Below are 12,829 nucleotides of genomic sequence, written 5' to 3'. Positions count from 1 at the left end.
TGAGAACCTAGAGAAAAGGGAATTTTTTTGTAGCCCCCACCCTGATAAGAATGGTGATGCTGGTTGCATGGTTTTAGAGGAACATTCTCGAACCTACATACTACAGGTAAACAAGGGTTGATGAAGTGTGTGTGTGGGAGATAGGGGAAGAGGGAATCTTCGCCTGGCACCTACCTTGACTGCATGGCTAAAGGGTTGAACGGGGAATTACAATAAGCTGCTGATGGTGGTCTCTCCTTATTTTGCTGTGTTGTGTTTTCCTTGACCGTTTTCTCAGACTTTTACAGGGTCTATTCTTGTAGCAGTGAACCCATACAAGGACATCAGCATCTACGAACAAGTAATGTACCCAGCTTTATCTCTATATATGTGTGTGTGTGAGAGAGAGAGGAAGAGAGACCTTTGATCATTTATTGACACCGCCATTGGGTTCATATCAAGGGGTAAATCATCGATATTAAAAAGAATACATTGGGTCGTTAAACATTTAAGATATTGAAAATATGTAGTCTGTGGCTCGCAAATGGTTATAAATGCATTCAATTAAATACCATTGTCATGAGCTTATATAGTAAGTGCTAAAGCCTTCTTTGTGAAGCATAGAAATAATGAGCAGCCCCATAACAAACGTGTGTACGTGAACGTACCTACAAAAACATCACTCACTACATAACAATTTTATTTTGGTAGATCTTGTTTGAAAGGAGAGAGAGAGAAAGAAAGAGTAACTTGTAAGTCAGAGTCCCAGCTAAAATTAACGAGCAAATTACTCTGTGAAGAATATTTTTTTATTAAAATCCAAGAATAGAAAATATATATGTCTAAAGAGAAAGAGAGGGAGTAGACATAACTAGATAGTACTAGTGAGAAGAAAATTATGTGTATGTACATTTTCACAGAAAGGGAAGCTTTCAGAAACAGCGTCCTCTTCCCCATCCCCCAACCCCATTATGGATTTGGGTGTGTAGAGAAATATAGTGGAGAAATGTATAATGTTTGTATGACGATGACGTGTCTGCCGCAGAGAACTGTGAGGAAATGTCACTTGTGTATAATTAATGATGAGAGTGTCTGTTGGCAGAGAAATGTGGAAGAATACAGCGGGAAGAAACTCAGCCAGGTCGAGCCTCACATCTTTGCTATCGCCGAGGCGGCCTACCAGAGTATGTGCAGCTCCACCGCCAACCAGTCCTGCATCATCAGTGGCGAGAGTGGCGCCGGCAAGGTAACGACACCACCACGATCAGCAGCAACAACATTAAACACCGGTCCCTCCATCCTTTCGTCTTCTACCACCACCACCTCCACCTCCAACAAGATTTCCTCATTTGTTGCCTTCCGGCCTGCGTGCAAAGCGCTTCATTTTCGCATTTCTCTGCTTTTATTGTCGTTGTCTGATGAGGTGTGTTGTTTGTTCGTCTTGGTGTGTCTGGTTCTGATTGGCTGTTGGATGGTTTGATGGATCATAACTGCGCGTTGCTGTCGTAGCAATGATATGTCCCCAGTGCACGCTGCCCTGCTTCTTAGCGTTTATCACTTCTTTTGTCTGGCCCATCATCGCTTGTCTGCTGAGCCTTCTGTTCGATATGATTGTTGTCGGATCGAATCACACTTTTAATTCCAGCTTTGAAGTTCATTCAGTATGCGGGATCTATCAAGCTTTCCTTTTTTTTCTTTGGTCTTCACGCTAAGGGCTTGAAAAAAGTGTATTTCACCATCTTGTGAAGTATGACAAAGAGAGCATTTCAAGTCTGACGATATAGCTGTTGTGTATCTATAGGTCATAAGGTTAGATACTCCCATTCAGAATCTTATTAGAGAATCGTTAAGCCTTGTTATTTACGCTGTATAGATAAGGTTACACGTGAAATTCTGTCTTCATAATCTATTAAAACGACTTGTATTTTCTTATTTTGCACGAGGTTCTGCTGTGTCATGGCGTATAGAGTAAAGATATGGCCAGTTGTAAAATAGTTTTTGCGAAATAGTTCACAAGCTGCGTTAGTTTCTTCAACTCAATGAGACAAATTTAGAATGAAGGTTTAAGACACACAATAAGGAGTGTTATTAGAGTCGTCGGTAGTTTATTTTTTATGCAGTGGCTACTTTGTAGCTTCTGACTATGATCATCATCATGGTAGTCGTCATTGTCATCATGGTAGTAGTCATTGTCCTCGTAATCATCGTCATGGTCGCCGTCATCATTATCATCATTTGTCGTTGTCTTCATCTTGTTTGGCTAGTCTGACCATTTCACCTTCGGCTGTTGACACGGGCCTCTTTTTTTAAATCTGTGCTTCATTTAGTGACATTAAAATCACGGAGGATGTGGTGGCTATTTTTCAGACCGAGAGCACCAAGTTCATCCTGCAGTACCTGTGCTCCATCACAAATCACACCTCCTTCTGGACCGAGCAGCAGATTCTGGAGGCCAACACGCTCTTGGAGGCCTTTGGTGAGTCGTTTTGTTTGTGAGTTGTTTGTGTCCATCGTCATCTTGCTGGTGAGTCACGTGTCCAACATGAACACGTTGATGAGTCTTCTGTATCCGAGTTATCTTTTTTTAGTGAATCTTTTGTGTAAGTCATCGTCTTCGTGGTGGGTCATTTGTCTCCCCTGTCTTTCTTTTCTGCGATTTTGTGCGGTGTGTGTGGGTGTATGTGTGCATGAGTGATTTTATGTGTGTGCCAGGAACTGCCTTAGCAAGATTTAACGCTTTATTAATACTTTTTTAATTATTAATATTTCAACAATAATTATATGCATGAGCTGTTTGTATTGATTGTTTTCTTATTGTCAAGCACCTTAAAAATTCCTTTAATAACCTCACGCTTTTCACACCGTGAGCTAAGGCAGATCCTGGCTTATGACAAGGAAGCTAACAGGGAAGGCTGAACGAAAAGGACAGGAAAAAAAACCAAAACAGGAATAAGGAAGGGTGGAGTAAGTCAGATGAAAATGTCAGGGTTAATTAGTTGTCCGTGTACCCGGATTAGCTTCGATATCTCAGTGATTTCTTAAAACACCCATCCAGCAAGGCTCATACTGCTTTCATTGTTGTTTTTCCTTAGTTTCCCTTTCTCCGGTTTTAAAACAAATGACATAGTGTTGACGAAATGGGACTCGGCGATTCACTCGCGGAAGAAAAAGAGCAGCCTGCATCTGAACAGTAAACACCACACAGCCCCTACCCCTACCTCCTCTCTCTGAATCAGCCTCATTGAATTCATTAACTCCTAAGTGGTCCAAATCGCTGACGAATCTGGGCAAACAGTTCCGTAGTCAATAAGAGGGCTTACAGTCCTCATATTTTGACACGATAGCTGATGCTATACAATAAAATAGATGGAAAGGAAATAAATAAAAAATTCCAAAGAAAAGCAAAACACCGAAATTCTTTAAACGCCTCTATTTAATTTGCAGTGTGAACTGATGAAATAGTCGCACTTCGGAGAGATAGGAAGTATGTGATGGCGACCAGACTAACAAAATCTCTTATCTGATCCGTTATCTCTGTCGCTGTTTATATTTCTCGGTTCATGCATCAGATACACATGTACTGAATATCTCGCCATTTCCTGACCAGAAAATTGTGTCCGTGCCACTGGGACCACGCCCTAGCTCGTCGTCCTGGGTCTCGCCACTTCCTGCTTTGGTCTCCAACCCATAAAATAGTTGCAGCCGCCCATTGAGAACTTAGCCTTGAAATAGCTAATCGGATAGGCCATCTGTTTATTGTTGCCATCCAGAGGCTTGCTTCACCTCCCTTTCAATGCCTGGATCTCTAATAAACCTTTTGTGTGGCCAGAACTGTAAACGGTTCCATGGAGGGGACTTCTAGATCATCAGTCGACTACCTCGTTCTGGACTTGTTCCCCACAACACGTTTGGTCTAAAGCTAAAGTAGCCCTTATATCTACCTCATGGTTACGCCCTCGGGTCTCTTCAGCCCCCTTGTCCAGTATCCCGCCGTGTTCGTACAAATCGGCGAGCTCGCCATCGCAGTGTGTTGCTATGGTTCGTCAGATAATAGTGATAAGGAGCTAATGGGGGCCCACAGACTTATTGATCGTTGTCGTCGTCTGGAAACAAGTCTCCTGGCCGTTACAGTGGTAGGACACGACACCCCTGGTCGGCGGGACACAGTGCCATGTGACCGTAGTTTTGAACCTGAGGCACATCCGAGGTCACGAGTCTGCTTTTTCTGTCCTCAGTACCTATGGCTCTTAGTCTAACAGGGTCTATGTTGCAAGAGATCAGGGGACAGCACGCAGTATGGGGACTGATTATCTGCGAGGTAGCACAAGTTTTCATATATTTCTAAATAGCATAGAAGCGATTTTTGAAACATGTTTCTAAATGTTTTTCTTTAGAACAGTTTTAAGTTTTAGAAACGTGCAACTAGCCCGCACTTTCCTACAGCTCGGACTGTCCGGGCTAACGGAGACTGCACCGTTGAGTTCATGCCAAGAACAGGCATAAAAATATGAGACAAACAAAAACAAAAACACTGTTCTTCAAAGTCCTCAATGAGCGTGACTGCTGTGTCTGACCAGTCAGGCGCAGATGCACACACCTTGGTAAGCATAATGTATCCTGTTCTATTAGAAATGAGACCATAGTCGCGAAAGTTGTCGGCTGCTTTTTTTCCTTTGGTAATAGAGCTGTTAATTAGACTCTTGTGAGTAGATGAGTTGACCCTCTTGACACCGCGAGGGCGAGGCGAGCGCCCCCTCCCCGTCATGTACACGTCACTGGCCTCCTATGACGTCAGCAGGGAGGGGAACACTCCTGTGCCCGAGGTTGGGGAGGGGGAGGATTGTGGGCAATCCCGTCCGCGCAGACTCCCAGACGGCAAGGTGACGCTGGTGTCGAGTGATGCACGGTGAGTCATCCTTTGTGCTGCCAGTGCCACAAGATTGCGGCTGGTAGGACACCCTGGCACTTCCTGTCTGGAGTTTCTTTTTTTTTCTTCTTCTTCTTTTTTTCTATTATTTTTGGTAACGTGAGACGACGAAGAAGATGGCTTGGCGGTGGCGCGCTCTAGTTCGAGTCTGGTTACTGTGCCACTCAGTCTGAACAGCAATGACTGTTTGTTTTTTTTGTTTTGTTAACGGGGGCGCAAACTCCTGTGTTGACGCCCAGTTTGTTAAAAGCCTGAACTTAAGGTCATGTCAATATTGGTTAAAAGCCACATTTCAGAGGCTTGCTTTGACGCCGTTCCAATCTTTCTTAGGTTCGTTTCTTGTTTCAATCGTTTGTTCTGATTAGTCCTTGTCTGTCTGCCTTTTAGTTCTTAGTTTTGATTCCTTTTGTCTTTATTTAATTTTTTCTTCTTTTGTCTTCCATTCTGCCTAGCAAAAAATGACAAATACTTCAGACAACGAAAGTTGAAAGCCCTCAGCCGCAGAACTCAAAAAGAACACTTTGTAACAGTGCCACTGCGACTTAGCCCGGACACCACTCCTTTTCACCATTCATCAAGTAACCTCTTTATAGACCGGTAACTGGATTTTTTCCCCTCCGCCTGCAAAAAAAGTGAAAGAAAAAAGAAAACCGCATTTAGCACAAGCAGTTGACTGTGGGCACCGTGCGACTAAAGTTGGTATCTCTGAGTGTTGAAGAAGGTGAGGCACGAGAGAGATACCGCTGAAAATCAAGAAAACTTGCGGAAGCTTGCTTACCACTGAGCAGGAAGACGAGGAGGCGAAGAAAGAATTAAAAGCTGTGAAGTGGCCCTCGGTATATTTGGCCAAAAGGGATGCTGGCGAAAGCTGTTGACCCCCCTGCCCCACCGACCCTTCTACCCCTAGAGTTACTTGACCTTAAACCCGTTTATCGCCTGTTTCTTGACCCCACAGATAAATCCGGAACTTGCGGGTCACACTTATTAGATGGAGAAGAAAGTTGCAACTGCGTGGATCGTCTTTTGAACTGCACTTGGTGCACTGTAGTGCCTGTGTTGGCGTCTGGGGCCGCGCGCACGACTGGGACATATTAAAATAAGTTAAAAACCTTATCGTCTGCTATGCTACTGCCGAGCGTAGTGCAAGTCTTCTTAAGCCTATGACTGGGACAAGCGAACTTAAAGAATTGTGAAACGGTCTCTTCTTCATAGAGCTGGATATTTACATAATCCTGGAACAGTTCAGGCAGGGATTAATCTGCTTTTATCTAAACAAAATCGTAAACAAATATATGGACTACACGTGTTTAAAGCCTAAATTATGCCGGGGACTTCAAAGCGTTCCCTGGGAACAATTTTCTATGGTCGGCAACTTCAGAAGTCTCACTCCCTTTCCGAGACATGAAGCATAGCAGAGTTGCTAGAAACTGAATGTTGACATTGACTGTTGGTTGAATTGCATAGATCCGGAAGAAAGTCATCATGATTTGTTTTGACTCGTGAATGCTCGTGAGCACACACACACACAAACTCGTTCTCATGTGTTCTCTATGTTTAAGGGTCACACACCTAATGTGAGACTAGATACTAGAGTCAAGGGTCGTGCCACGTTGTGTAACCAAACTGACTTCAAACGCAGGATATGTGTGTGTGTGAGAGAGAGAGAATCGATAGTTTCCCATATAAAACTTTATTTCTCATTCTTACTGAGAGGAGAGGGGTGGGTAGACGCAGCTGGCAGCTTCTAACACCGATGCTTTTACCTCCGTTTTACCTCCGTTTACCTGTTCGTGGAGGTCTACTTTACACTTAGAAGAGACAATGTATCCAGGTTTGAGAATCGCATCCTGCCCTTCAGACCCCTTTCCCCCACCCTTTCCTTCATCACTGCGTCTTCTGTATTATTTATGCTTCATCACTGATGTCTCCAACATTTCGCCAGTCTGGTGAAATCCAGTTTGCTCTGTCTTCCGTTGTTGAATGTCTCTGACAAGATTTGCCGAGCAGACTGCTCAGAGACCGAGGGCTAGAACTTGCCCTAAGGGCCACGACTGTGTGTTGGCTGCGACACATATACTGCACGACACCGGAAGAGCCTCTTTTCGCAGTAGTTCGGTAGCGGCGTAGTACTTGAACCTGGGAGGTACTCGGGAAGTGACGTCACACGTGTTACTGCTGTTGTGGTGTGGTGTCAGTAATGGTGTACACTGAAACTACGTTACACAATGAGGAGAGTGGGTCCTGGCAGTTTGAGGGGGAGAGCATCCTATCAGAGACGGAGATCCTGGTGCACGTGTGCCTCGTGTGCAGAGTTGGCCTAGAATAAGGATCTTCTGAGCGGATTTATGGCGGGCCACACGACCTGCTTATGCTGTATTCTCCCTTTCCCCCAGAAACTAAGGAGTTAAATTATTATTTATTTTTTAAAGCGATCCGTTGAATAAATGCTACTTGTTGATAGTTATTGTTCTTACCATCCTCGCAAAAAACAACAACAAACTAGGCAGTGCCCATCCTGATCGGCACGGTTTGAACCTGACATATTGGGGTCGTGACCCCTAGAGCAGGGAGCACGCCGCGCACTTGTCCTTACGAGGGAGGTGAAGAGGGGTTGCGAGTGAATCAACCAAGCTGCCACCGTCAACGAGGGGATTTGGGGGTGAGAGTGTATGTGTCGGCAGTGGAGGAAACCACTTGTAGAAACTTGTAGTGTTTAGAACGTGAGTTCGACTGGGTACAACAGACGTTACGTCACGAGGGGAGATGGGGAAGAGAGCAAGTGAGATTTCTCACCAATGAACGACAGGCAAGCAAGCAAACCGGAGGAGGAGTCACACGGTTCATGTTGTCAAACGTACTAGGCCTGGTTACACGAGGGTGTGTGCATGTTCATTAAAGTATCTCCATGGCTCGTTTATCCTATAAAAGTTAAAGACATGTTAGAGAGGAGACGAGAATGCTGATGCAAGGCAACTCTGCTATTTGCCAGGAGAAGGCAAAGAAAAGTAAACGAAAACAATCAGAGCGAGTAAAGATATTGATCCTGGCTTTAGCTTTCCTTGCCATTTGCGTGCCCGACTGAAACGAAAACATTCCACAAACCTGACGACACAGAGGAGCTTTCTTATTATTTCTTTGTTGGTTTGTTATTTTTAGAACTAAAATGTCCTTCGTCCACTTCTTCCTGCATCCATAGCAACATTGGCAAGTTATTGGAAAGTTTAGCCACGTTGTCTGACGCACATAATTTTATAATGATGTCTGTGGATTAGTGAACATTCGTACAATAAAATAACTGTCAGGGGTCAAGAGGGCTCCGAGGAAAAGGGTTGGGTATCCCTTTGTTTTCGGGGATCTGAATTAGCTGCGTGTCTGTGGCCGATGGAGAACAATGCCCTGAAAACCTCGCGAAATCCTGTCGACCTTAGGGTCTTTGTCTCAGGACACCAGCTCGTGTTAACACTGTCTTCCTTGGCTAATGGTAGGTGAAGTGCAAGGTAAACTCGGACAGAAGAGTAATACTGTAGTCCTGTTTACATTTACTTTTATTTGGATAGATATGATGACTGGAGGTGGGTGGGCTCACCTCTTGTCCTCTTGTTCCCTCGTGGGCTAAGGATTCTGAAGTGTCATCTAGTGCTTCCGACCTTTGAATATAATTGACTATACCTTCCCCATCAGGTTGGGATGCACATTCCGTCTTACATTTCCTCTCTACATGCTGTGATTAGCCTCAGGCTCCAACCTTAACCAAACTTGTCCTTAACTGAGACGCTGATTTAATGCAGTAACCCAAGTACACTTTTTGGTCTAGAGGGAAGTTCATACTGGTGCATGCACGATAACACACTTTTCGAAATGACATGCGTGCACGCAGTCACATTGATTAACTCTTCTGGAATAAACACTTCACTCTGTAAATTGTTTAGTGTTTATTCCTTTTTTTTAACGTTTTGCATATTTTTTTCTTTATTTGTTTGCTTATCTTTTGCATATTTTGCATTGCTTATCTTTTGCTTCTTTGTGTCTTCTGCAGGAAATGCTAAGACGGTTCGCAACGACAACTCCAGTCGCTTCGGCAAGTTCATGCAGGTGTGCTTTGACGGCACGCAGATCAAAGGCTGCATCGTGCAGGACTACCTGCTGGAGCAGTCGCGCATCACCTTTCAGTCGCCCAACGAGCGCAACTACCATGTCTTCTACCAGCTGGTGGCCGGTGCTCAGGCCTCCCCGGAGCTGGCCCAGCAGTACTACATTCACCCCGTGCAGCACTACGAGTACCTCAACCAGAGCGGCTGCTACACCCTGCAAGGCGTCAACGACCTGCAGATGTTCGACAACCTGCGCCTGGCCATGAACGTCCTCAACATCGCAGAGGAGATGGTGGGCGGCATCTTCGCCGCGCTCTCCGCCGTGCTGTTGCTAGGCAACATGCATTTCGAGGACGTGGAAGGCGAGAAAAGCGCCTTGACAGAGGGTGACCAGCACTTGCTGTGCACGCTCTGCGATCTGCTGGGCTTCGAGCAGGACAGCCTCAAGGACCTGCTGCTGTTCCGCCAGATCCAGGTCCGGGGGACCATCACTAACATTCCTTTCAAGCATCAGGAGGTACATCGCTATGAGGCTGTTATAGTTCGATGCTCGATAATTTATATTTTCGCATATGTGAGCTCTTATATGAATGAAACGTTTTGTGGTGGCTACATCTTTGCGCACAATTCACAAGGTTCGGACAGATTTGTACTCTCTTGCCCCTTCGAGAATAAAGTTCCTGGGTTAGATTCATTGTTGATGTATGACCACAGACCGTATGTTTATCACAAGGGTAAGTGGGAATATCAAAACATAAAAGCGATCACAGCTAGGGGAAACTTTTTGAGTTGCGATATAAAATCTCTGAGAACTAAGCCGTTCATATGGGCGTTCTGATTTTGACTATACAACTGTATTACCGAGTCGCAGTGTTTGAAATCACAATACAAAAAGTTAGCTAAAAGAGTAATCTTGAATTTTATGGGAGGTGGATGGTTGGAGGGAAAGGATACGGTACAACAGTATATGAGTCTAAACAAAGATTGGAGTAAGCATATAAAAGAGAATAACATTTAATAATAACTATCTATACATAATGTATAATGAAAATGCCACACATTCAGTCAAAATAACGTCTGAAAAGTATGATGCCCACGACCTGTAACGAAAGGGGTTTTAAATGTTATTTTTAGATTGATCCCGAGAGCCATAAAGATTGCCTTAGCTGAATGGACGAGTTCTCTTGATTCTTCCTACTTCAAAAAGAAACGACCCTTGTTATTTATTTTTGGCGTTTTAGCTAATGTATGATCTTATCATACGTCTGGATTTTCGACAAGGACTGAACTTTGACACTTTGCTAAACGCTATCCTTTCAGTGTGCATGCGTGTGTGTGAGTGAGAGAGAGAGAGAGGATGCGAAGTGGGATTGGGGAAGGTTAGAAGGACGAATGGAGCAGACATGAAACATGCAGTACACCGTGTCGTGTCGTTGCAGGCCAGTGAAAACCGCCACGCCATGGCCAAGGCTCTGTACTCGAGGACGTTTGCCTGGCTAGTGGACGCAATAAACAAGTGCACCAACCCCGGCCAGCACCAGATGCGCTTCATCGGCATCCTCGACATTTTCGGCTTTGAGAACTTTGCGGTGAGTATTGCTCACCTTTCTTACCCTGCTGGAACAAAGAGGACAGACGAGATTGAAACTGCAATGTCTGAAGTAACAGCGATGGCGAAAACAGGATGCAGCCGCTGTTAAGAGGCTTTTCTCCTCCCTCCAAGCTTTTCGCCGTCATATGACCTTTGTCTGCTGACACAGCTTTAAGAACAACCAACCAGCCCCAAAACTTTACTGTAGCCAACCTTTTCTTGAAGGCCACACTCGACATGATATAAAATATCGCGGGCCAGAACATGGCGGTTTTGCCAAATTAAAAATAAAATTTTACTTCGAAATACCAAAGAGTAAGATTTGAGCGGGCCGCATGAGGCACCTTCGCTGGCCGGATGTGGCCCGCGGGCCGTAGGTTGCAGGGTTAATGACGTTCTTTCCCTCTAGAAACCTTAAGGTAAAATGACTTTAAGATATCACACAATAATAATAATACAACAACAGCTGATACAGTTTAGTCCCATTATCAGTCCGTCCTTTGCTTAATTACATTACTTATTAATTGTTAATTTTGGGGAAAAAAGTGAGTAATAACCCGTCAGAAAGTGAGGGCTTGTGTAACAACTGTACAGCAGGTTATACATGGGTATCGCGAAAACGGCTGGGTGTTTGCTGTGTAGCTCAGGTTCCGCCCAGCACCTCGTTGTCAGTTGTGCAAACAGCACAGGACAAAGCAAGCAGTATAGCTTCTCGACTCCGTCAGGTCGTTGTCGGGGTGGGATGTGGGATGTAGTTTCACTGAATAGCATCAGAGTCGTCATGTCATGCCTTCATTGTCGAATGAAACTTCAGTAAGGAAGTAGTTTTATCGTTTGGAGTAGAAATCCTATCTTGTTTATATATATATCCACCAGATTTCTGTGGATGTTGGTGTTAAGAAGGCCTGAGTCTGATCAGAAAATAAAAATCGTTTGTCCGAAACTGAAACATATGACTGGAGTAGGTCTTGATTGTGTATTTCGATGAGCCTGTACCGTCCGAGTAAAGCTTTAAAAAGCTCGCAGCTGTGCATTTGGCGAGATGTCCTTTTGCTGAGGGTTGTGTCTGGGAACCTTAGAGGGCCGAGAGCTTGGTGTGCATTCGTTGAGAGGTGGAAAAGTGATTGAGGAGAGAGAGAGTAGATAGAGGGATAAGACAGCGTAGCCCGTTAATCCGAGATAAGCGCTGGCGAGCAGGGTGCGATTGTTTTGGCGAAACGCATTCCTTTGGCGGCATGTCTTGACCCCATTTTTGCTCGGCGAGCATTCCAGAACCGCGTTATCGCCTGAGTAGGAACAGGAAATGACTCGTACCTGTAGAGATAAAAATAGGGTTGAACCCTGACGAAAATCTGAAACCGCAGGACAAACTTGCTCACTAGCTCTCTCTCTTGCACACACACACGGTGGCCAAGTCTTATTGAAGAGACAGTACCCCCCTGTCATCACGATGCAGTCGACCATCTGTTAACGCCCTCTTCTGGCGCTCACTGAAACAAAGTAGCTGCAAGGGAAACAAACCCGTCAGTCAGAGTAATCGTTCTCACCCTATCCATTATCAGCAGAGACACAAATTGTCTTTACAACATATCGTCTTCCATGAGCACTTGTTATCAGAGATGCATTGGCGGAAATAAGCATCTTGAATTACTCGTTTTTTTGTTTATTTTTAACCTTGCAGTCATCTCTAGAGGTTTCTTTTTCGAGCTGTCTGTTTTATTGTTTATGTCTGCATTTACACCCATACACATGTGAACACGAATCGGCGAAGCCCACTGTTGCAATGTGTGATGGAGGGGAATGGAGGCTGTAGGCAGAGATGACAAACGGCCCAGGTCGAGGTTAAAGGTAACCGCCGCCAGCTCCCAAACACATGCTCACACCCCCCTTCAAGCAAGGCCAGCCTTTGATGCAGCAGCTTACCGCTAGGCGTCATGTGTGCTGTGGCAGGAGGGGCTGTTTAGACAAGCTCCTGCTGAAAAGGGCATCAGCCTCATCCCGTGATCGCAGGTGAACGCGGGGATCAGAGACTCGGGAGATTAATTTTCTGGCTACCCGACGTTCAATGTCCACAAGGAATGAAGAGAAAGAATAAATACCCCCGCCTTGCCTCACGTCCGCCTCGTTTGACTGTGGGAATACTGGCGAGGGTTTAACGATTTCTGGTGTCCGCAGTCTTTGCACAACAGATCTTATCTGGACGATTAATAAAGCCCTTTTGTTTGGCTTGCTTGGAGAGGG

The 12,829-nt window shown here is 44.9% G+C and overlaps 1 protein-coding gene across 1 annotated transcript in view; it reads left to right on the top strand.

Moving 5' to 3' along the window:
- LOC112570797 (unconventional myosin-VIIa-like) overlaps positions 1-12,829 on the top strand; it is a 71,961-nt gene that overhangs the window by 17,200 nt on the left and 41,932 nt on the right. The window contains 5 exon segments of the mRNA XM_025249420.1: positions 278-340; positions 1,082-1,225; positions 2,347-2,455; positions 8,943-9,514; positions 10,437-10,586. Coding sequence (XP_025105205.1) covers positions 278-340; positions 1,082-1,225; positions 2,347-2,455; positions 8,943-9,514; positions 10,437-10,586 — 1,038 coding nt within the window.

Source organism: Pomacea canaliculata, linkage group LG8 (assembly GCF_003073045.1).
Source record: "Pomacea canaliculata isolate SZHN2017 linkage group LG8, ASM307304v1, whole genome shotgun sequence".
NCBI lineage: Eukaryota > Metazoa > Mollusca > Gastropoda > Architaenioglossa > Ampullariidae > Pomacea > Pomacea canaliculata.
The sequence above is the reverse complement of the archived record's forward strand: the minus strand, read 5'-3'. Positions and strand labels throughout refer to the sequence as shown.